Source organism: Lepisma saccharinum, chromosome 16, assembly GCF_977018435.1.
Source record: "Lepisma saccharinum chromosome 16, izLepSacc3.1, whole genome shotgun sequence".
Taxonomy (NCBI): domain Eukaryota; kingdom Metazoa; phylum Arthropoda; class Insecta; order Zygentoma; family Lepismatidae; genus Lepisma; species Lepisma saccharinum.
In genome coordinates this window covers 56,406,266-56,432,680 of record NC_139244.1, presented here as the reverse complement: position 1 = coordinate 56,432,680, position 26,415 = coordinate 56,406,266, and the positions used below count along the sequence as shown (strand labels likewise).

At 38.4% G+C, this 26,415-nt stretch overlaps 1 protein-coding gene across 3 annotated transcripts in view; it reads left to right on the top strand.

Moving 5' to 3' along the window:
• The window catches only part of LOC146000093 (putative tubulin polyglutamylase TTLL2), a 216,575-nt gene that overhangs the window by 178,256 nt on the left and 11,904 nt on the right, over positions 1-26,415 (top strand). For all 3 annotated transcript variants that reach the window (XM_083137428.1, XM_083137427.1, XM_083137426.1), the window contains exons 3-5: positions 16,313-16,435; positions 20,780-20,883; positions 23,692-23,833. In XM_083137428.1, the coding sequence (XP_082993554.1) occupies positions 16,313-16,435; positions 20,780-20,883; positions 23,692-23,833 (369 nt within the window). The remainder of the gene's footprint in view (positions 1-16,312; positions 16,436-20,779; positions 20,884-23,691; positions 23,834-26,415) is intronic.

Genomic DNA, 26,415 nt, shown 5'->3' with positions numbered 1-26,415 from the left:
TGGTGTATGAGAAGCATAGTGACGTCATTGGAGATGGCGCCATAGTCTCTCTAGTCCTTAACGTGGGCATGCGCGTGCGTCTGGGCGATTCTGCTGTTAAATGGTAATCGTGCGGACGTGTGTTTTCAGTCTGAGTTCCTGGCCCTGCTGTTGTGACGTAATGGCAATTTTCAGCAGGATGGCGCCACTTGACAACTTCCAACGCCAGCATGCAGGAAATTGTGTCCCTCTTTGAGGATCGTGTCCCAGATCGCCTGACCCTATCCACCAGATTTCTTCCTATAGGGCATGCTGAAAGGAATGGTCTATCGCAACAAGCCACGGACTATCATGGAACTGCAAGATAGCATTCGGCGAGAAATTGACGCTGTGACTCCTGATGTGTTGGTGGCTACTTTATGTAACATGAGGTAACAAAAACGACCACCTCTAAACTACAAACCCTCATCAATCGCTGCCTGAGACAAATTCTGAATATATTTTGGCCAGAAGTGATTCAAAACCAAGAACTTTGGAGAAAGACTGGAGAAAACCAGGTGTCCATGCAAATAAAGCTGCAAAAATGGAATTGGATAGGGCATACGTTGAGGAAGGAAAATGAGGCTGTCGAGAGAGAGGCATTAGACTGGAACCCGCAGGGAAGAAGGAAAAGAGGGAGGCCTAGACAGACGTGGCGAAGATCTGTTCACGCTGAGGCCTTGGAGGAAGGAAAGAGCTGGAATGCAGTGAAGAGAATTGCCGTCAGTAGGACCAGGTGGAGATGCTTTGTTGATGCCCTATGTTCCACAGGGAACAACAGGAATTAAGTCAAGTCAAGTTCTGTAACATGGAGAGTCGTGTGTAGACATGTATTGATGCTAATGGCGACCACTTCCAACACTCGTTGTGACGTCACCATGCTTCTCATACACCAAGGTATTTCCGTAGCAAATTTCATTACATTACATTATGAACAATAGTTTGATTTTTATAAGCGAAAATCAGGGGCCGAGAGCTGTACTTACAGGTGGACAAGTAAATATTTCCTTATTCCAATTCGGTGCAATTTTTTACAGCAGTGGCGCCCAAAGCCTGTTCTCAGAGTCGTCTGCATATTTACCGCAACAGAGCATTCCCTCATTTCCTCCCCCGATACAGCACGTAAACATTCGATCAGGTGTTTCGCCTGACAATCGTCGGCATTTTCCTCCGCGAGAGATGAAGGGTTTCGCGTGACAGTTCTGGGGCCTCTCCTCCCCTCCTTCCTTCGGCAGGACATCGGCTTTTAGGTCAAAGAAAATCAGAACTTTGATTATTATTTACTACCGCGGCTTCCCAAGATAATCAAGAAGTCACGCGGGTCCTGGAGCGAAACAAACTGTGAAAGGAATTCTAAAAGAACTGAGGATGTCTAACTACATACACTGGTTAGGTTTGTGTTTCATACAGTGCTTCGAGTATCAGATTGCCAGTGGCAGGAATAGGGAAATATAGTGGTGAATTGTACAGTTAACGGTAATAAAAGTGCCACAAGTAGATCCTGAAATACTTGCTTCCCTGAAAAGTATTATGTGTGTTCCCTATCCCTACGGTGAAAAATGGATTTTAATATCAAACTTTCAACAACTTCTACCACCGCCATAGAGTTATGCAACACACACAACGTCTTGCAGAGAAGCGAGCATTTCAGGACCCGGGTGTCCCATTTTTTATTGCCGGTGAGTGTACCTCTTCAAATTTTTGGAGCAGATATATTATTCTTTCTCGCAAAACCAGGACTATTAGAAAAGATTAAGATAGTAACCCCTTCCCTGGGTAATTTTCTGACAAAATGTTTTACTGGTCCTTGTATTTTTTCTGAGTTTGCGTAGTAATATTTTTAAGTAGCTATTGCTTCAGCACAATTCATCCAAGTATCATGGTTCATACGTCTTTCGCTTCAGAATAGAACACGATTTCAAATGGTACCACGCACGTGTGTACATCAAGTATGAGGAAAGGGAAATCGGGGATAATTCTGGAAATTTCCCTCCGAAAAATCCCTTTTGGTAATTTTGGAGCCCTCTGGACCGGCTCTGGATATAGGTACCAGATTATAGTCTACTTTGAAAAATACTGTGGTCTATACGTAATGCGTCCGCCAAGTTTCATTGCAATATCTTCAATAGGTGAGAGGGATGATGGAAAAAATATTTAGCAATCCTGTTTGACAATACTATTAGATACTATTAGAAACTCGAGCTTAGGAAAAACAATCTGAACTTGAACACTTTTATTCACAATGTTACCCTGCAAACTTTCCTGAAACTAATACAATATTCAGAATGTAAGATTCATTTTTCATACTATAGTACATCATATCTCATATATTACATATTATATATCATTTATGTTCTACAAATACCTTCAAAACAGCTTGTTTATGCGTAGTCCTTCTTCTTCTTTTTCTTTTTCTTCTTCTTCTTCTTCTTCTTCTTCTTCTTCTTCCCTGCAAACTTTCCTGAAACCAATACAATATTCACAATGTAAGATTCATTTTTCATAATATACTACATCATATCTCATATATTACATATTATATATCATTTATATTCTACACATACCATCAAAACAGCTTGTTTATGCGTAGTCCTTCTTCTTCTTTTTCTTCTTCTTCTTCTTCTTACCCTGCAAACTTTCCTGAAACCAATACAATATTCAGAATGTAAGATTCATTTTTCATAATATACTACATCATATCTCATATATTACATATTATATATCATTTATGTTCTACACACCTTCAAAACAGCTTGTTTATGCGTAGTCCTTCTTTTTCTTTTTCTTCTTCTTCTTCTTCTTTGTCGGCACTGAAAATCGTGACTAAATAAAAGGCCGTTGTTTCTTCAATAGCAAAACATATGTTTCACCAACAGAAAACGTATTATTCCGTTCAACACAGGCTACTTCAGTCAGAGATGTTCACGGGTGTAATATTACGCCCAACACAAAATAAGGTATAGTGACCAAGGCCAAAATATTACGCCGAACAATCGTTCATTTTCTCATACTAATATTTTCATCAATATTCATGGCTCTACTGATCTTCTACCTTCAACCCGTTATTGCATTTTCTAAAGCTTATTTTCCTATAATCTGTCCCAGGAGTCTATGCAGAAAGCGAATGAAAACAAATCCACTAGATTTTAATAACAAATGTTGTCCCCGTGGCGCAACAGCCCGCGAGTGACAGGGCCTACCTACCGACTGCAGGCCTCACTCCCACCTGCCGAGGTGGGAAATCATCCAACCAGTTACGAGTTGACGTGTGGTCAGCACGACGAACCCCCAGTCGTTGTTTTAGGTTTCCGTGACCGGGTTACGCTATTCATTCGTAGCTCCCCAATTTCCTCACGATAGTGGGTGGCCACCGGTCCCTTGCACAGGCAGAAATCTCAGGAGAAAAGTTGTTACGCTTCCCCAGGAGACTCGAACCTGCACGCGTCCCGTGGCAGGAGCCCAATGCATGACGCCTTAGACCGCACGGCCACGGTGCGGGACAATAACATATAATAAATTTCATTAATTAACATTATGGAGAAAATTATTTGTATTACATTTTGTGCATTACTACTTTATATATATATATATATATATATATATATATATATATATATATATATATATATATATATATATATATATAGGGTGATTGGTAATTCGACCTATTCCTGGAAAGGGGTAATACTAGAGCACATTTGCAACAAATTTGACCCCATGCACCAGGGGGCGGAAATCAATGGGTTTCGAGTTATTGCAGTTTGTAGATTTTCGTGACATATTCCGACTTGCGACCAAAAAACTACTAGTTGTGAAAAAACTACTACACCCTGGGCACTTAATCGACATGTTGCTAACAGCTGACGAATGAGTGACTACTGGGGGAAAAATTCATGCCCAAAATTCCCATACCCACAGAAAGAAAATCATTGGAGCACACGTCATGAAGAAATTTGTAAATTATCGTTTAAATCGAAGAGGATTACTCAAAAAATGGTAACACACTTAGTGTACAAATTACGGAAAAAAACTTCTGCGTTTCATAAGCTCTCCAAAAAAATACAAATGTTGTCAACTGGCACACGGGTTGGGAGAAAAATCTGAAAAAAAAAGCGGAGAAGGCGCTTTGTAGACCCCCATCATCTGACAAGAATTCTGTGGACGGACGAATCCAAATCATCCACAATCATGTGATTGGGCCATTCTATCTGCCACAAAACCTAAACGGCATTACCTACGAAAACTAAGGGAAGAATTGACGACGCTGGAGGATGTGCCGCTCGCCACAAAAAGGGGTATGATTTACCAACATGATGGCTGCCCAGCCCACTATTTCCAGGGTGTGCGACAGTGGCTGGACGACAATTATCCCATGCAATGGATTGGTCGAGGCGGCCCGACCCCCTGGCCGGCGAGGAGTCCGGATTTGACGCCATGCGACTTTTACATTTGGGGTCACATGAAAGAGTTAGTCTACAGTACACCAGTGGATTCCCAAGAAGACTTGAGAGAGAGAATTGTGACAGCAGGCCAATACATAAGAGACTGAGTGTCAACGCGAGTGACTGTGTCTGAAGTACGCCGCAGGCAATTTGAACAGGATTTGTAGTTTTCGTAAGAGTTAATTCTGACAACCTGGTATCATGAGAATGGTAAATAACATTATTATTCCACTCATTTTCGTTCCTTTATTTCTCACAACCGACAACTTCTTTTCACTTTACAAAGAGGTCTACAACGCACTTTCTCCGCTTTTTATTCAGAATTTTCCCCCAACCCGTGTGCCGGTTGACAACATTTGTATCTTTTTGGAGAGCTTATGAAACGGGGAAGTTTTTTCAGTAATGTTTACGCTAAGTGTGTTACCATTTTTTTGAGTAATCCTCTTCGATTTAAACGATAATTTACAAATTTCTTCATGACGTGTGCTCCAATGACTGTCTCTTTCTGTGGGTATGGGAATTTTGGGCATGAATTTTTTTCCCAGTAGTCACTCATTCGTCAGCTGTTAGCAACATGTGTAGTAGTTTTTCACAATTATTAGTTTTTTGGTCGCAAGTCGGAACATGTCACGAAAATCTACAAACTGCAATAACTCGAAACCCATTGATTTCCGACCCCCGGTGCATAGGGTCAAATTTGTTGCAAATGTGCTCTAGTATTACCCCTTTCCAGGAATAGGTCGAATTAGCAATCACCCTGTATATTAGTTTAGATTATACATCGTCACTCCGGTAAGAGGTTTTGGTATCATTTTACATATACGAAACATAATTTATAATTTGAAAACATAGCCACAGCTGGATTCGATCTTTCGACCTTCAGGTTTCAAATCCAAATTAATCAAATACTGGAAAATACTGGATCTCTCTCTCTCTCTCTCTCTCTCTCTCTCTCTCTCTCTCTCTCTCTCTCTCTCTCTCTCTCTCTCTCTCTCTCTCTCCCCACTCTCTCTCCCCCCTTCCTTTTTCCCCTCTCTCGTATTCTCCTTTTCTCTGTACGTCTCTCTCTCAATCTTTGTCCCCCTTACTTTCACCCCCTCTCCCCTTCCTTTCTCCTCCCTGTCCCCCCTCCTTCCTATATGTCCATCAGCCTGTACCAAGAAGTAATGCACTATGAGCATAGACACACACTACCAATCTCATCAGTTACTCACTAATACTACCCATGGATCACATCACGATAAACCAAGCAAAAGCAAAAGCTTCCATCGCATAAACCGCGTGCCCTTTGTGATTGGAACTGCTGCTCACAAAGTGAACAATGGCGGTACCCTAGGCCATTCACGTGTCTTCTACGGTCCATTAGGATGTCACACGAGGTGACAGGTGTCAGGAGATCGGATGTCTGCTCGTGTCTTTCAGTTTCTCTGCGGAGGGAAACATCTCACCATACCCAGTTGATCCAAACCCCCAACCTCAATGCCTTTCGGCATTACAATTCGTCTCAAAGCAAATATTGCCTTCAATTAATTATACCATTGGTCAGTGCTTGCATAATAAATTATCGAGCCATAGGAAATTGCACGATGGAACTGAGTCTATACTATTCCTAAGTGCCAACTTTTTTCCAAGTAAACAGATTCGTGGACTTTCTGTGAAGAAGCACGTTCCAGAGTACTAGGATCACTATAGGTAGATGTAAATTCTATTGTGCATAAAATTGCATATTTTAACTGTTAGTCCCTCGTTTGACTGGTGCCAATTCGTAGCTAAAATGCTTAAAACAAGGGACAGAGTGGTCCCAAATTTAAAAGCTCTTGGGAGTCTACAGCAAAGGGGTTTCCACTGGAAATGGCCACAAAATGGAAGATATGTGATAATTTTAAACGATACTATAAAGTTCCGTATGAGCTACAGGAAAAAGTTGAAGGTGAAATAGAATTCTGGGAGCCAATTTATACTGATGTGATGACATTGGTGACACTACAGGATAACAGTGCTACGACAGAAACTGTGCTCTGTTGTCAAGCACATAGTGTAAAAGCCAGATTTAGGACAAGAATATATGTTTTCTCTCAGGTCGAGTATATTGCATATATTATTAGTAAATATGGAATTCCTCCATCTCCAAAGAAAATAGAAGCCGTGCTTAAGTGTCCAGAATCTCAGAAAGCTTCAGAACTGGGTATATATGATGCTTTTAGAAAATTTATTGCAAATCTTGCCTCCAAAATTAGACATACTACAGGTCTTTTGAAGGAAGAGATAGTCTAGAATTGGTCGAAGGATTGCGCACAAGAGTTTGCAAGCATATTGCAGGAACATAAAGAAATACAACCTATAATACCTTTATATCCTTTAATACCAATATTGTAGGTTTGTGATGGGTTACCATGCAAATGTGAAGGGAACCTTTGTTATCGAATAGATGGACAGCTACAAACATCTATAATGTTGTTAGATCCGTACAACATTATGCAAAAATTGAACGTGAAGCATCGAATGTAATTTATTTATTCATTTACTTATTTATTCCATGTTTCAGCTACAGCACTGAAATGACCACTTTACACTGAAACTGCAATACATTAACAAAAAACAAGTCAAGATGGTTTAGGTACAAATAAACATAACAAGACATAAGAAGCAAACAAACAAAGATCAACAGATTCATTGTTTGTGACGATTGGACTTTACATTCCGGCGATAAAATGTTAATGTATGCGGGTAGTTTATCATAGAATTTGGACAGCCTGTGGAACAGAGAGCGCTGTATGAGAGAAAGCCTAGTGGTAGGAGTTGTGGAACGGTTTGGAATTAAGAAATTCTATGTACTTTTTAGAAGGTCAGCAATTTGAAACTATTTCAGATGTTAATGCATTAAAGAATAAAGAATATCTCCACAAGCATATTAAATCTCGCTATTCTTGTAAGGGTATAATTACCGTGTAATTTCTTTATCACATGTCCCTGTGGCAGACATGTTGAGTCGGTTACCACAACAAAGTGAAACCACAACATACATAGAAACGACGACACGCGTGCTATGTGCTACGTCAATTTATGTAGGGAATAGCCCCACAGTATTTCTTTCCAGATTGTAAATCATATGTGTACCAAATTTGGTCATCGTGAATGTCACCAATTAGCTTAGAGACTCCGAAAACTATGGATTCCACACAAATCTAGGTCATTTTTGACATTTTATTTTTCACCCCCTCTCACCCTCCATCCCGATAGGTGATGAACTTGGAGTTGAAGGACATTGGGAGTGTCACTATTCATCTTAGCGACCCCGAAAACTATGGATTCCACACTAATATTGGTCGTTTTCGATTATTTTTACATGTCACCCCTTTCCACCCCACCCCTAGGGGTGCCAGGGGTATCTTACCCCCACAGCATTTATTTCCAGATTGCAAGTGATACGTGTACCAAGTTTGGTTGAAATCGCTCCAGGCGTTCGAGAGTTATGCCGGAACAAACACACATATATACACACATACATCCATTTTTATGTATATAGATTCCTTGTTAAACCAAGTAACTTGTTTCATTAAACATGACTGGCCAAGAAGATTCTCAGTCGATGAGATCCACTCCGGATTGGGTGTTTCCTTCGAGAAATGCCGTCATATATCCGTAGAGAATGATTACGTTATTTGAATGGAAAAAGTATTGTATCAACCTTTAAGAAAATATTAGAATTATTGTATTGTCATGAAGGATCTCTTGTTATAACAGACGCAGCCTCATGAGTGTACCGTAGCGAATGATTTTAATGTTTATAACTAATAATTGTCAATCGGTAGGAATAAATTTAACAAAGTCCCGATGAATGAGAGTTTAAAAAGTTCTTGTGCGACGGAGAGAATGCACACAGGTCACTTTTTGTTCGGAGAAAAGAAACATCTGATTACAGCCGACACATTCAGTAAATGGGTTATGGCCTGTAGAACGATCTCTGGATTGAGCTGAGACCGTACCTTGGATATTATAGTGTTGCTCTACGCTGACATTACCGGATACATAATATGAGATAATGATATGAGTAACAATAACATCACAGTTCAAAAATCCCAAAACGATAACATTATGGTGAAAATGTAGGAAGTTGGGTCATAATATAAATAATATCGTAGCAATGTTCGTCCTCTGCGTGTAGTAGTCTGTGCTAAATGATTGTTCTTTGTCATAATTGAAGACTAAAATTGTGGCTGTAAGTGCCACAATAATTCAAACACCGTTTTCCACGTTAAACTGTGAAATGTGTCATGCTTTATAATGTGGTAAACGTGAAATGTGGCTGGTAGCCCTTTAAGTAGTTCAAAGGGCGTGTAAAGAGGTCACTAGTGTTCACGTTCTTACGAGCTGATGTGCGGAACGATGCGATTTCCCAACACTTTCGCTTTTGGCAGTTACAACGTTTACCACTTTTAGGCTTCAATTGTAATCTTAATACAGCAGAATGTTTACTGATGGATCTACAAGATTTGCGTGATATAAACCCGTCGCACTATGCAACCAACAATACAACAGCGTTAAATGGGCTGCATAAGAAACAGGCGCTTTTGTGTTTGTGAGCTACCACCAAAGTGAATGTTTCATAATATCTTTTCGTTTTGTTTGACGTACTCTGGATGGCAATCTACAGTATGTTTACATGTTTTGTTATTTCACGCCACTTTTACACATTTCTATTTAACCGACGCGATGAGGATGAAAGGTGAGTTACCGAAAGAGAGGAAGGAAGAAGCACGATGAATCATACCCTTGCCGTAATGCTATGCTGACCTTCAATGATCCATGACGACCGATTTCAACAAACATAGTCGGGAACGATTGCTTGCAAATGTAGTATGTCTGCACTCTAAAGCATATTCTGTCACAAATTTTGAACTTTGATTCACTTCATTAGTTTTACATTGAATAGCTTAGTTCTACGTTATCTCGCGAATTAAGGATGAATATTGGTGATGACTTGTTTTTATTGCGATTTTATTTGCTCCATTTCGCTTGTATGTTTGTAGCATTTTATTACTTTTCATAATGTACTCTCAGTAACAAACTCTGCATATTTTGACATTTTAACGGCTTATATAGTGAGCATTAATCATTGTAAATATGGATACTTGCAGCTAATCCCGACAATGGGAAGATTTATGAAAAAAAAATTGATACAGAAACAATTTGCAAATAATACCCATGCCCCCAGACAGGGACTCGAACACGGAAACTTCGGTGACAAAATCGATAGTCAACCACTTAACGCGCTCGACCATCGAGTCCTTCATTTTTGTAAATGGGTATATGGGGCATCAAACCGAGACTTGTTTCTTTCTGAATAACGGAGCACATTTGGATGTGTAGAGAAGACTTTAATGTACCAAAAACTCAATATGCTAACCAAGGCAGAATTTAGTTTATTTTAAAACGTAAACTAAACGTTACGTTTCAACCTTCTAGCAAGGTCTTCTTCAGACTCTGTACCAAATACAAATGAAATAAGATACAAAACAGGAAGATATACATATACACAAAAATCACTCCCCTCCAGACACAAGATTATTAGAAAGTTGTTTGAACATTCCTTTCCAGGTGTTCCAGCAGGTGACCTTGTCCTGTCAACTGTTGTTTCACCTGACAGGCGATTTAAATAAACATTTCCTTTCATCTGGAACGTGGTTGTACTCCTTATCTCACGCTCTTTTTCCTTATCCTTTCTTTCATCATTCGTGGCCGCGATGGCTCAGTCGGTAACGCGTCTGACTACCATGCTAAAGGTCTCGGGTTCGATCCCCGGCCGGTTCAAATCCGGAAACTTTTCTAACGTTGAAAGCGGCCCCGGCGCCCACCCAGCGTCGAATGACATGGGTACCTGGGGGAAACCCTGGGGGGTAAAGGCTGTCAGGGGCGTGATGTTGATCACATCATCCCCACTCACGACCGGATCAAGAAAGTGTGGGGCGTTACCCCGACGCCCCCTATACGCCTTCATGGCGTGGTGGTAAGCGCAGGGGAGCACTTTACCTTTTTTAAACTTTTTTCTTTCTTCATTATTCTTCCTTCTTCTCTCCTCCTTCGCTCTTTTCCTATCCACTCTTTCTAACACCTTCTTCCATTCTTTGTTTATCTTCCGAGCCCCATTCCAGTTCATTGTGTCTTCTTCACCTGTCTTCTCTATTTCCTTGGCCTCTTTCCATTTTCTCACTAGTATTATTTTCTCCCTTCCTATCTGTTTAGCCTCATCCCACTTTATGTCATGTCCTGTTTCTCTCGTGAGTTTAAATATCGCATTTCTCTCTCTCTTAAGTCGTACATCATCCCTATGTTCTTTCAACCTGTCTTTCAGCCTCTTTTTCGTTTCTCCTATGTACACACTCTGACAGCATATTGAGTTTTTGGTTATCATGGAAACAAGGCTTAATGGTGTTTTAATTTACTACAGAACATCACAACAGGAAATTTTTAGTTTTTTAGTTATATTACACTACTCAAAAGTGGGTGAAAAGTCTTACCCCTACCTGGTAACGTGGTTAAAATCTCCCGTAACTGGCAACATTGAGTCTGACAGGCCCCAGTTGAATATTTTGAATTTTGTCCCCATGAAAAGACACGAATTCCTTTTTAACATTTTCTTCAGTTTCAGCCAGTTTCCCAGTATTTACTGTGGGTTAGCTTAATGCGTTTAAAGGCGTTTGTCCTTATTTGGGATTTGTATATTTTGAGCCTTATTTATGTTTATTGCGTTGTTGTGTAAGGGGTCCTTTCTAATAAGACCCTGGTTGAAATTGGCCTTTTTGTTGTGTGGAACGCCGCATCGCACGCTGTTTATAGTACATATAGGGTGTTCCGTATAGGACGCGGAATTAGAAAATTAAATAAAAATAGGGAAAATATCATGAAAATGGTTATATTTCACATATATGTAAGCAGTAACATCTCCCATTTACGTATGAAGGACAATGCCAGGCATATGTCCACCCCTACTGAGTCTGCATGCATTTATACGCTCCACAAAATTATTGATAACCCTCTCGCAGATGTCTGCCCGATGCTTCCAATCACCCGTATGGTTTCCGCCTTCAGTTCCAAAAGGGTTCGTGGTTTGTTGGCGTACACCTGTGATTTCACAAACCCCCATAAGAAGATATCACAGGGTGTAAGATCACACTCCACCTGCCACAACCCACACCACACAGTCGTTCTCAGCCGTTGGATGGATTTCACGCTCCTGGATTATTCGAGGATTTTCGGAAGGAAACTACAACAAACGAGTCAAAACAATTGAGGCTACATTAATCGGCATGACAACAGATGCCAACATTGGTAAGAACAGGTCTGCCAACCTCGAAACAAAACAATACCACTCGATTCAAAATCGGCTTCCTATACGGAACACCCTTTATAAGCAGAATGCCAATTAACTTTCACTAGAGTCTTGTCAGATCCTACGTTACCGTTAAAGAGTGATTGTCTTAATTGTTTCACAACATACGCGTACAGTGAAAAAAATAATAAAATATCAAAATCGTTAAATATATATATTACAGTACAGTCTAAGAGCGAGCAGGGCCTCCATGATGGCGTAGTGGTAACGTCGTCGTCTTGTAATCAATGGGTCCCAGGTTCGATACCCGGTGGAGGCACATAGAGGTTCGTATTCCACTTTAAACTGTAGGTCCAGTCCCGGTTAGCCTTCTATGCATAAAGTTGAGTTAAAGCTCAAATCAAGCCAAACCAAACTAAGAGCGAGCAATGATGAGCAGTGATGAATTCAGGGGGATCCCCTCCGGAAATAGAAAAGTCGCCCCCGAAAATTTCAATACCTTAGCAGAGCATTTGGAAAACAGCTAAGAAATTTGGCACTTTAATTTAACATAGAACGTACTTTTTCTGGCTTTTCTTAATAATAAGCATTAAATCAGTCCACTTTATAACGAGAAGTTAAAATACTGAACTGATTTATATATTATCGTCCGTTTTGACAACTGCTAACTAAACATTTATAATACAATTTGATTGAAATTCAACAATGGACATGTGTAGGGCGGCAGGAAGATGTAAGCTTCTGTTGTTGTAACAAATTTCAACTTCCTACAGCTATTTGAACGATTGTTCAGTCAACAGTTTGCTGTGGAATGGTAGTGAAGTTCGATATCATCCCCCGGAGGAAAGTGGTAGATTAAACACTGAGGGCGAGAGAGAATAATATAATGACTGAAGAGAAAATTCAAATAAATATTATTAAGAGATTCTTTCTAAGAATTGAATTGGAACATTGTTAACTTGTATTGTATATTCAGAGTACGCATAAACATTTTAGTAAACAAATCCGGAAGATTATAATCACCATTGAAGGTGTTAAAATCAATTTTTAGTTTTCAATTCCTTTACACACAAATGCATCAATACGAAATTTATCCATAGGATTCTGGTAGTCATAATATGAAAAAATATAGAGACACATTCCTTGTAAGAAGTACTCATAGTTGCAATATTAATTTTGATTTTCAAAATTTTGATTTGATTTATTTTACTTCATATTTTTCTACCACTTTTGGCTAATTGTAAAGACGAGGATGGGGTGCTAGAATGAAATTAATGAAGGGACACTACTATGAACAGGCCCAGGATTTTTTTTTTTTAAATCTCGTCTTTGTTCTTTCCTTGTAACCATTTTTTATTGTATTTTCTTCTCTTTTTTATGATTTTGTTTATGTACACTAGGTAAATGTCAAACGGGGTTAGGTGGGAGAACAGCCACAGGCTGAACCTCGCCCTTTAATAAAGAAAATTTGAAATTGAATTTGAACCTGGACCCCCTGGCATCGTATCCCGCTGTGCTAACTATTCCGCCACGGAGGCTGGCGTAGTCGCAGTATTATAGCAGTAGAATACTGACATACATTGTCACATGAGAGAATTTTATTTGGAAAGTCAGAACACATTCTGCTCTGACGTGACGACTTCAATTTCCAGAGTGCATGAACGAAGAAGTTCTCTCTGTGAAATGCGATCGAATGCAACCGTGACTGATGTACATAATCGGTGACCTTATTTCGAAATAAAAGGATCAGTCAATCCGATGTGCGTGTCGAAGCTAATTTAAACTGAAACTTTATGTTCCTTCCGTATGTACAAAATCAACTGCACATGTCTATTTTTCTTATGCCTTGCTTAATTTGATAAATTTGTTGAATCATGTATATAAAAAAGAAAGCAAAATTGTATAATGTGCCAAGTTGAAAACTAAAAGATATATTATAATCAAAATAGTAGAGCTAATTGTTCCGATAAACTTAATGTTATGACGTAATCGAATGAACACCAATTAAAATTTAGAAAGATGTTGATGTACTAACCTTTATGTAAGAAACAAATGGCGGAAGTTTTTTTTTATTTTATACTTATCGATGTACAAGTATTTGTTATCTGAAAAAGATGTATGAGAACATTTTGGATAATTTATCAAATCTAACTTATGTATAAACTGCACATTTTATGGTACAATAATTTAAGAAATATTTTGTCTTCATAACTTGCTAGTCAGGGGTTCGAGAGTACAGAAATCGGGTATAAATACGCCGAAATTTCATTGCAAAAGGAGTTGTTTCTTGGTATCCGCGCCTGCGTGAGTCTGTTTACAGGCCTAGTGTTAAGTCGCTCACACTCCGCAGGTTTTCTATACTGAGTAAAGTTCTTAGGAACGATCTCAGGCGGATATTTAAGAAGTTATCACATACAAAAACCGCAATTACTCGGTTTCTCAGTCTCCCGTTCCTATCTATCCCGATGGACACAAATTGACTTACCATAATAAAACGAGATAAAATTCTATATCCGGTGGTTCGAGTCTTTCTTCTGCCCACCTGAGATGGTTCCAGTGCGGACCTTTGGAGTTCCCGTGATGCTGACTACAGGAGCTGAGGGAAATTAGCTTAGTTCCTGCAACTGCGTGTGTCTATTTACAGATACAGTGTCGAGCCACTCGCACCCCGCAGTTGTGGGAACGTAACAATTTTGAATGGGTAGATAAACGTATATATCTTGTGCTCTTATGCATCAGAAAGAAAGTGGTCGTGTTAAACACGTGTTGACTTGATATGAACAGATAAATACGTTGATCCAGTTTGTCCTAAGCCAGTTTTTAAATATATGGAGACGTGGTATTAGATTTGTAATTATCACCTCCACAAAGCTCAGACATGTAGCCTCCCCGATGACTAAGTTGTAAAGTCGTCGCTCGTAATCAATGTGTCCCGGTTTCGATACCCAGTTGAAGCACAGTGGTTCGGATCTCACTTCAAACTGTAGATGAAGTCCAGATTAACATTTCTCTGTTAAAAATCAACTCAAAACAAACTCAATCAACAAAATGCAGACCATCGGATTTCGACATTCTCCAATATTCATATTGTAATTTCAGAGACATCAGAAGTTTCTAGGGTAGGAAGTGCGGATGAATACACACATTTTCCAAATAACAATACTTTTTCAGTGTTACAAGTTATCCTGAGTGAATTTTGTTACCTTGAAACGTGTCCAGTCATTAATTATTGAAAAATGCAGACAGTCTTTTCTTATTCTTCATCAAATGTTTATTAGGTTCCGTGAACATGGAGATTGAACAAATGGTAACTATACAACAACTTTGAGCGTCTCGCTCGCATTTGTGGAGCCCAGCGAGCGCTCCGTGAGGAATAGATGGATTGGGGAGCCGCTTGCGTTGAGAGGAGAAAAATACTCAGTGTGGAGGTTCCTTCATTTTCACGGAACCACATCCTGTTTCTTCTACCATGATTGCTACATACTACACTGCACTGTTACTCACAAATCAGATGACGAGGGAGTTTTCCACTGCACAAACGCGACCGACTAAGCCTCCCGCCTCTCTCATCCACTCTTTTTCCGCCCTTCCTACAACGCTACAGTACCGCTGCTCTCTCTGGAGTCTACATGTGCATACGAGAAGTTTCCCACTGCAGGAACGTAACCGACGAAGCCTTCCGCCTCTCTCACTCCCTCGATGTAGATTATATCTATAACCTGTCTACGGTTCCTTGTGATTTAATCACACTTATATTACATGGTACTATATTTGTCACATTGTAAAGAACTTCACTTTCATCTCTATCTAAAAGTTGCAATTGCACTTTATTGTACATTGTCTAATATTAATGAATCATTATCCGGACATTTCTTAATGTCTTCATTCTTACTATCTACCAACAATTAATGTTTTTATAATCATGCTCTAAGATGACGTCCACCCAATTTGTGGCTTGCGTGTTGTGTCTGCGGATGACATCGTGGCTCATCAGGCTGTCTGTAATCACGTGACATCGTACACGACCTGCGGTAATCTGCATTCTCGCATGATATTTAGCAGCAGAAGCATAAAATTGCGATGATTAGGTACGGGGTAGTTCCGCGAATAATCCGCATTCGCAATGTTAGTCACGCAACGATGTATATTTGGTTTCGCAAAATCAATTTCCTTCTCGCATGACATAAATTTCGCAATATGTTGTACAGAGATATAATCAGTGGCACCGACTTCAAATAAACTCCCTCTCTATCTGTCTGTGTGTGTATACATAAACCCGTGGCGCAACATTCGCAATTATTCGCAAACGGTTTGTTTGCGATCCATGTTTACTGAGACTATTTTTGTTTATTATCGTGTAGTACTTTTCACAGTTTCAGTTTATGCTATCACTTTAGGAACACCCTGTATATAGATTTGATAAAATAAGAAAGATATCAAAATGATCAGCATAGAAAGTAGATTGAGATAATTTCTAGAATTGTACTGTTATTGTATTGTCATTTATTCGTTTTGATTGCAGGTGTGCATTGAGAGAGGTTGGCGTGAGTACAACGACGCCGCTTTCTTCCGAGAGGAGTGGAATCTCTGGTGGAGGACTTGCGGGTTCCCTGTCTACCACTGCAAGCAGCTCAAGGACTGGCAGGTAGTAGCCGTAGCGAGCGAACAGCAATTTTCAAATCAAGCATTGGCAAGGATATACTACAAGCAGTGCACTATTAAAATGTTATTTAATGTACATAATGTTGATTGCCTTATTTAGTTTCTATCGCACTCGATTTAGCGAAATTTTACGACCGCAAACTCCCTCAGTAGTCCGTTGGCAAGCACCACAGCCTCTGCCGCGATTCACGGGAAACCAACGCTCCCGAAGACTCACATGGCGAAGGGTGAAATGCTGGTGAAGGTACGGTCCCCAAACCACTAATAAAAAAGCTCTGCTTTTCGGAGCTTTTCGGCTTCTCGAAAATAGCCGAACCAAGCAGATGCAGACCCTACTAGTAAAAAGTATATAAGTGTTAACACAATCTCGAAAATGAATATTTGCTTTGTTTATTGAAATAAATTATTATAACTTTTCCAAATAGCATGTAGACAAACTTTAAAGCATTACTTTAAGTTTCACGATTTGTAAAACGTGTCCATAATGTTAACGTACAGTGGGTAAGACAAACATAGTGTCCCCGGCAGTGGGGAGCATTGGAAATTGCAGAACAACTGGCTGTTGTCCACCTCATTCATCTCAAATTACAGTGCCAATGTTGACATCTACCAAATAACTTACACGACATTTATCGTGAGTTTCCATACTAATTCAATAAACTGATGGTATTTTGGATAGAACTTGGGTGTGAAGAAAGCAATGAAACTCTTCTGACAACTGAAAATAGCAAAAACGTTAAGTTCTAAATGCAATCAAACTAGAAAAACTATCTTCATTAATATGATGCATTAAAAACGAAACCGTGCATTTTCTTCCTGTTGTAATGACCCATGACCCTTTTGTTTGGGTGTTGCGAATTTACCAAAACAAACATGGATATTTCAAATAGTATTCTGGAAGATGTAAGTAATAGCAAATATTGTATTATATCAATAACGTGACCAAGAATTTTGAAATAAGCATGAAGAGAGAAGTTGGGGATATATTTTTGTTATTATTCATAGGAAAACTGGGTCAATGGGCTGTATAACTTATTCTCCCCCTCCCCTCCCTTTTTGAAGTGCTGCATTGCTTGCCTTCTTCTTAAGACCACGCTTCGCCACTGAAATCAATTATATTATTATGGTCATGTTCAAAGTTGTAGCTAGATATCTCTACGTTGATAAAGCTGTTGGTAGAGATGATTTTTTCCGTCCATTGTAAACCTGTGAGATATTCTGTTCCTTCATTGCAATGGAAGATGTTTCGCATAAGTACAACTTGTACGATGTAATACTGCTTAAGTAAATTATATATACTGGCTCGGCATATGTAAGTCCTGGCAAGGGTGCTCTTTGTGAGTGTCTCTTCATCAATTTAATCTGATCATCACTCATCCTCATCGTCGAGATTGATCAAAAGTGGCAGAAAACAAGGTTAAATAACAAAAATACAATTGGATGTTATACCTACTTATTATATACCTACAATATTTCTGTGAACAGTCCGATTTAATTTATTTTTGTTATATATGTGTTATATATATGTTTGTCTTAAATCCACTTTACGCACAAATAGGCTAAACAGGACTGGACCTACAGTTTGAAGTGGGATCCGAAACACACTGCAATGTGCCTCCACCGGATGTCGAACCCGGGACCCCTTGATTACAAGGCGACGACGTTACCACTACGCCATCCGGGAGGCCCTATTTCTGTTATTTACGTCGCATTTCTGCGCATCTTTTGGCTAATTGTGATGAGAGATTTCATCTGATCATCACACATGGACGAAAAAGACATTTTATTAGACAAAGTTAATTAAGATATTATGAAAAACACCCTAGACCGGGACTCAAACCATGGAACTCCAGTGAATAGATCAAAACTCACCACTCCTCCGAGCCGGCACAAGCTGAATGAAGAATTAATGAATGGATAAACAAACATTTTGCATAACTCACATTCTACCTCCTTTATTATGAGTAGGACCCGGATAGTTATACAATCTGCATATTGCAAATGCATATTTTAAAAGTTGTTGATAATCGCATATTGTACACGTATATATAAATGCTCTTACATAAAGTTCTTGCATATTTTAGAGACAAGAACCATTACTAAAATTGCTTTCCGTCACTTCTGTTATTCTTCACATGACTTTTCTCGTTCTCGCGGGAACACTCAACAATTACTCTTTTTGAAAGAGAAACGAAAACATTGCAATGGATACTCTATAAATGATCCTGACCCTGACGTGTTCGATACTGTTGCCCTAAAATATTGTCCAATTGCATCTTGAGAAGTAGAGCTATTTTTTTTAGCATAAAAATATTCTTGCCGAAAACGGAAGGAATTTCAAGGTGGAAAATTTGAGATATCATGTTATAATCAAACCCAATCATGATCTGTAAGGAATGTAATTTTTTTTCTTTCATTTTTGAAACAGCAGTGTACAGTTAAGAAGCGTGTGTAGAAGAATTCAGAAATGCAACTTTTACATTTATTACATGCTAAATCGTATGAGCTAAAAAAGAACAAATATATCCGTATATGCAGGGTTTTTGCGGTAACTGAAAAAAAGCATTTACAAATGTAAGGTTTTTTCTAAAAAACCATCTGGGCTCTTATTATGAGTGCTTAATATTATGGGATATATTCATAAAGATTTTGCTCGAAACGGAAAAAATCGCAACTCAAGAGTACACCTTATTACGAGGAAGAGTCAAATGAAAAACCTTAATTTGTTTTCGTTTTTTTATCTAGTAGATATCTGCATGCAGAGTTGCCCAAGTTTAGTGCAATTTAGCGTAGACCCATGGCTGATTCACAGTTATTTTCAAGTCTGAGTTAGTCCCTGTATTCCTCACGAAGAAGAATGTTTGGAATCTATGTGCAGTCACTTATGACTAGAGCTAGGATTTGTATGTAATTACATATTCTATTCCTTTCTAGATACATACCTTGAACACGAAAAAAGTCAATGAATTATGTAACTGAAATCATTTTGCATAAGTTTTATGTTACATATTTTTACATATTTGCCAGGATATTACATATTTTACATATTTGCTAATTTACTTTACATAAAACAACATATTGTGGCAATTTTTTCCTATCTTGATCCTTTTCCCTAGATTTTCGATCTCTGAAACATAATGAAGAAAATTTGTATCTCATGTGATGTCATATTTTCTATTCAATGGGATGCATAAGGCATACGGTCACCTAAAATTGACTGCCAAGTCGAGAGACAGGCTGAATACCAAAAACAAAAAAAAAAATACTGGAACTGTTATTTATCGAAAGATGCTGCAGTTTCTCTCCCCTCCCCTTTCTGGTTACATATTTTCGTTTCGCTTTTAGATTTAGGCAAAGCACCTAGGAACTTGGCATCGTTGGACAAGAAAGCTACTTTCGTGTACGTAGCAAGTTACACAATATGTTCCCTTGTACAAAAAAGTACAAAAGTAGCTACGTATTTTCATCCGATTGTTCTTTCTGTAGATGCTTTTCTTTTTACAATTTGTTTCGGAAGTTACGAAGAGCTCTCGTACATATTTACATATCTTACAATAATTTGCGTTGTGAAAAGTAATTATTAGTTGACAAAATTGGTTTCTTAAATATGTGCACGTTGCTGTGCTTTTTTGAGTTTATAAATTTGTTAAAAAATTTAATTTGAACAACTGATAAAATTACGTTGAATATGTTCAAATAAAAAAAATGTCTAGCAGAATTCTTGAATTGCTTGGATGTTCGACTATTATTAATATTACATATTCTACGATATTACATATTTAGCTACCGGTACATATCATTTTGACAACACATATTTAGGTACATATTTTATCAATTATTGTTACATATTTATGTACATATTTTGTACTTTGATATTACATAAAAATCCGGGCTCTACTTATGAGCCACTGCGAAGGTATTTCCACCCATCTGCGTGCAGACTGAGGCCATTGTCAAACTTCCTTTTCTATTTGTAAACTTGCTAACGTGCTAAGCATGCATTGAATTTTCATTTGCCGTAGAATGTCTATATGTTTTAGGCTTCCAGAGGACAAGAAACCACTGCTCTTCGCTGGTGCATGTATATGCAGGAAGCGCCATCTTTAAGATGAGGTAAATAGTGTTGTGAAGCTCACTTGATCAGTGTTGCAGCCTTCAGGTCGTTTTGTAAATAACAGTCGATACTTCATCATGTAAATTTCATCTGTTTACAGTCTGTCCTGTAATTTTTGTCTCACTTTTAAGGTTCTCATTTGAATGTTCCTTGTATTATAATCCCTTACAAAAAACATGGGAAGTTGAAATGCTAATTCCAAATGCCTTTCAGTTCGTCAACCGAATTCCCAAAGGGTCCAGCATCTGCAGGAAGGACTGCCTTGTCAGATATCTGAGATGCATGAACAAGGTGTACGGTTCCGTGTACGACTTCAGGTGAGTGACGTCTCTCTTCTCTTCTGGCACGTAGCTTAGTGGTTTGGATGCACATTTAAGCTCTAAGTCGAGTCCTGGGTATTTAGTGGATTTAAAACAGATGTTGACGATACCCAGCGGTTATCTTCCCTAGAGTATGAAATATAGAGGCTCAGAAAATACAGCCATCGCAATATTCTGATATTTGCTTTAGTATCGTTCAGGGGCGGTTACCGATATTGTTGCAGTGTTGCACAACGACCGGATATTTTACCATGAAATTACATGCTTTTTGTTAGTGTTTTTTCATTGTTTACGTATTAAATATATTGAACGTAATCAAATAATTTTACCATTGTTTTCTTCAAAAAAGCTATAGTAAAACCTCGTTTATCCGGACTAATTGGGAGATAAGTTGACCGGTTTAACGAAAGTCTGGATTAGCTGAAATAACCTAAAGAACAGTAGAAAGTGGATTAAAACTCCATTTATAGCAACAAAACACGTTTATTATGGTGTATTTAAAGGGCATAGGCCTAAATACACTATACAATACAGTACAAAGTCTGCGGGAAACAGAATTTCATCAGTGGTTGACTACCTGTTCTTTAGGAAGTTCTCTTGTTGACTTCTAGCCACATTTAAACCCTTGCATTCTGTTTTTTTTCTTTTGCCTGTCCGGATTAAGCTAAGTCCGGCTTATAGGGGTCCGGATTAACGAGGTTATACTGTAATTACTATCCACAGTGAATCATGTTTTTCTAGAAATCGTGTTTCTGCTGTCTGGTATCGATCCCCATTGTTGTGGCATTTTCCTCTTCCCATATTTGTTTGTGCAGTTCTTATTTGTCCACTATGATGTCTCCTCCTGCCTTCAGCAGTTCAGCGTTTATGTTATCGTCTCCTGGGGCTTTATTGTTCCTTAGTTCTTCAATTGCTTCTGTAACCTCTTCTCTCGAAGGGGGTTTGATCAGTTCTGATCGATCTGTGTCCTCCATTTGCATGTCCTTTTCTTCTCCCTCTTCTACCGTCAAGCTTCTTTCCTCCTGACTATTTCCCATATCTTCGTTCTCTTGTTCATTATTATCTCCAATCAACAGTTCACTAAGAAACTCTGCCCATCTATTTAGTATGCCTTCCTTGTCTCCTATCAGATTGCCCTGTTTATCTTTCCAGAAGGTATATCACTACTCAGTGTGAAATTTAAAAAACATTTAGTGAATATTATTTTCAGAAACCATGCACACAGAGAGAACTGTTCTATACCTGCTACATCATGTGTCCCATCAGGAAGAATTATGAATCAACCATAGCATTTTCAAAATTGGAGGGGGGGTTGGGCCTCCTAGACCCACCCCCTGGATACGCCTCGTGGGCATCTGACAGTAATATATTGAAACATAAAGAGGCCGGAGACCTTGAATCTCTACACAAAAATCTCAAAAATCACTTTGCAAGTTGAAGGACCTCTTTGTCTAAGCTGTGATGACTATCGACGAATTCTGCAGGGTGAGTCAAAAAGTCACAGAACACCCTTTTATTTCAAAAACGAAATGAAAAATTAAATATCTTGAGTACACCAGCAAGGGGTGACGGAGCCTACCTTTTAGGATATGACCGGAACATGGTCGCCATATTGAAATCCGCCATCTTGGATTCAGGTCAAGTTCTTCATATGGGAAAGAGGGAGGGTCATACGATATATCAAATTAGGTTCGTTTTTCATCAGAAATTCAAAGTTAGAATTCCTCCTTGAAATGCTTTAGGTTTACATCCAATGGGGTTTCCTCTTCAGCATTTTTAGCAGGGTTTACGTCGAAGTAAATTAAATGCTCAGTTCAGAAACACAATGTTGCTGTTCAGTGTTCACATATAGATTCAGTAAACATTGACGTTTCAGGTTTACACGGCAGACGCTTCCCTTTTGTTAGTAAGTAGTTAGTTCGAAAGGCTCTAGTCGATCGCAATCCTCTGTGGTGTTAAAAACATAAGCAGAAGAATGTCGGTTTTATTACGCTCGTTTCTTTTCTAACTGAATGTATTCTGTTATTAGTCATACATTCTGGTGTGTTTATATATGTAAAAAGAATAAAAATGTGTATTAAATACGAAAATACCAGGAATATTTAAATATACATGTGGAGTGGGTGTGCACTTTAAAATTCACGTTTTTAGGCACGAAACGACAACATTTCACTGATTTAGTCTGAAAATATTAACAAAGAGAAACATGTGTTTACATAGTTATCTGAGCATTATTAATTATAAATCATTAATTAGTTCAAAAATGTATAATTAAAGTTACACTAAAGAATTACATAACACACTGTGTATGGAGTAAAAAAAATACAATGTAGTACACAGAAAAAAATCTCAAAACCGGTATAAACTATTTTGTTTGAGTTTTTGTTTTAAGTCCACAGAAAGGCTAATCGGGATTGGGCCTACAACTTAAAAGAGGGATCAGAACCACCATGTGCCTCCACCGGTTATCGTACCCGAGGCCCCTTGACTGCAAGGCGACGAGGATATCGCTACGCAATCGGAGAGCCCCCTGTGTGAACTAGTTTCAGAGTAAGGATACTTGATAGTGTGTATAGTAGGCGTATACGGGTCGTATAAAGGTCGTATTACTTGCCCCTCTGCGTACGTTGCCTCACTCTATGTCGATGCCCGAACTTTCTATTGAAATTCGTTCATCGTCGTGGAGTTATGCAACACGTATAACGCCTTGTAGGGAAGCTAGTATTTAAGGATGTAGGTGTCTATTTTTATTGCGGGTGAGTGTACTTTTTAAAGTTGTTCTCACGAGCTTCTCTTCTATTGCAGCCCTGTAGCTTATAATCTTCCGCTGGAGTACACGAAGCTGGTGTCCGAGTACTCCAAACGCCAAAACAAGGACAACGAGAACTTTGTGTGGATCTGCAAACCCGTCGGACGCAGCCAAGGGCGCGGAATCACGCTGTTCAGGGTATGTGCATCGAGCTAAAATAAAGTACGGTCGTACCAATAAGGGAAAGACCGCTCCCAATTCGCGAAATAAAGTAAAGGGTCTGACACGCCCCTCCAGTGGTCCTCTAGGACCTGCAACTGGTCATTGGTGGAACACCCCAGATCGGACTTCTCAGTTAGGTTGGCAGGCAGGCACGTATCTAGAAATATGTTTCGGGGGTGTCCGAACCAAGTGTCTCAGGAATAATAATAATAATAATGTTTAAATTAAAATAATTATATTAAATCAAATTAATTCTAATTACAATACATAAATTAATATTATATTATCATTACACGAATAGGTAAAAAGACTGTATAAGAATAGATATACAGCAGCGCATATTCATTACGTAGCTTACCTGTAGTTAAGATCGGAATTATTTACATAAAAACAAGTGCACTGGCAATAAAAGTATTTTCAAAATAGATGAATAATTGAATATTTATCGAATAACAAAAATGATGTTACATGTAGTTGGAGAAAAGTAAGTTTCTGATTAAAATTTTATGCATATTATTTTGAGTAGTAGTGTACATAAATCTTCTTTGTAATGTCTTTCAAAGTCGTATGATCCCAATATAATCCTTGGCTTCTAAAAAGTTCAGAGGAAATTAATAACTATCGATTATGCAACAAATGTTAATATTTTCAATACTTAATTTTTAATACTCGATAAGTCTTTCGGGGGGGCTCCGGACCCCCTGGACACCCTCTAAATACGTCCTTGTTGGCAGGGTAACAGGTGAGCAGGCCCGGACTGGCCACTGGTGTCTGATTTATACCTTTTCTTATTTGAAATAAAAATGTATGGAAATTTCTTCCAATAAGTTTTTATTTATTTACTATTTACATAAATACAATAAAACTTTGTCTCTGGCAATCTTGAATCAAGTTAACAGATACAGATCTGCGTACAAATGTAAGGGGGGGGGTGTTCAACGGGTCCATTGGTTAGGTAAATTTATCCAGGTTGCCTGTTTTATCCCCTATGCGCAGCGACTTGTGCACAAAAATTTATTCACATTTATTCTTCTGAATTAGAGGCATGTTCGACGTAATACGGACGGGACATAAATAGAAACATCTCAGCGAGCTTTTCAGTTTCTTCATTGCGTAACCTCTGGGGAGTTTTTGGTATCTTTCCTTGTTCTGAAGAAAGTGTTTTCATGCAGTACAACATTATGTCTAACTGAGATATTAACAGAACTCAGAGGGAGTATAGACAACTCCAATGAAATTTATTCACAAGCAAAGAAACTACTTAGAGAACACTCGATAAACACATTGCAATACTAGAACAACTTCTTCCAAAAATGTGAAATGGCTGTCTCTCATTCATTGGAACAGTGGATAAAAATATTTGCTGGCCTGGTTTATAATTTTTACATTTTCAAATCTGAATTACAAACTTGGCAAAAGATGTGATAATCTGTAGGTCCAGGAACTGTATTAGAGTGGGGCTCTGAGATGCGTATACTCCGTGTATACTCAGTGTATAGTTATCTAGGAGGCTCCGATTAGAGCCAGTAGAAAATTGTGACCAACTTTATTACCCAAATATACACAAATTGTTTGTAATCTTAACTACACTGCCAGTTTCAATTGCAACACACGAGTGAATGTCTTCAATATTAAATATTAAATTTAAATGCTAAATATTCAATATTAAATATAAATACTAAATATTCAATATTAAATTTAAATACTAAGTATTCAATATTAAATATTAAATTTAAATACTAAATACTCAATATTAAATATTAAATTTAAATACTAAATATTCAATATTAAATATTAAATTTAAATACTAAATGTTCAATATGAAATATTAAATTTAAATACTAAATATTCAATATGAAATCATGGCTTCGAAATTCAACGGGAAATACTCGACTAACGGGCATTGCTCTGTTAATTGTAGAGTCACTTGCATTAAAAATGGGACACCCAAATCGTGATGTACTCGTTTTTTCTCTCCTCCTCTCTCTCTCTCTCTCTCTCTCTCTCTCTCTCTCTCTCTCTCTCTCTCTCTCTCTCTCTCTCTCTCTCTCTCTCTCTCTCTCTCTCTCTCTTTGTCTTTATCATTATTTTGCTTCTCTTCAAGCGTTGCGTGCGTTGGCTAAATCTACGACAAGTGAATTTTCATAGCAAATTTTCAATGGCAACTTGTATCAGCCTTGTACAATTAGCCAACACACATAACGCCTTGCAGGGAAGCGAGTATTTCAGAATCTGTGTGTCCCATTTTTATTGCCGGTGACTGTACATAGGAATATTAAAATCAACACCGATGATGTAATTTTTCATTTTGTAGCAAGGAGAAAAATACTAATTCCAGAATTGTAATTCTTATTGATAGTGGAGGTGAAAATAGCTTCTTTAAAAGTAATTTTCTGTTCATTTTATGCAAGGAGGGCAGAAGTTCGTAAATAGACCTGTGATGCATCTGGCATCATAAATATGCAAGTTTTAAATGTAAACAATGCTTTACGATTTGTCGACTACATAAATGATCTCATGTATTCTCACAGAGAAACATATGCTCAGGTCGGGATTCA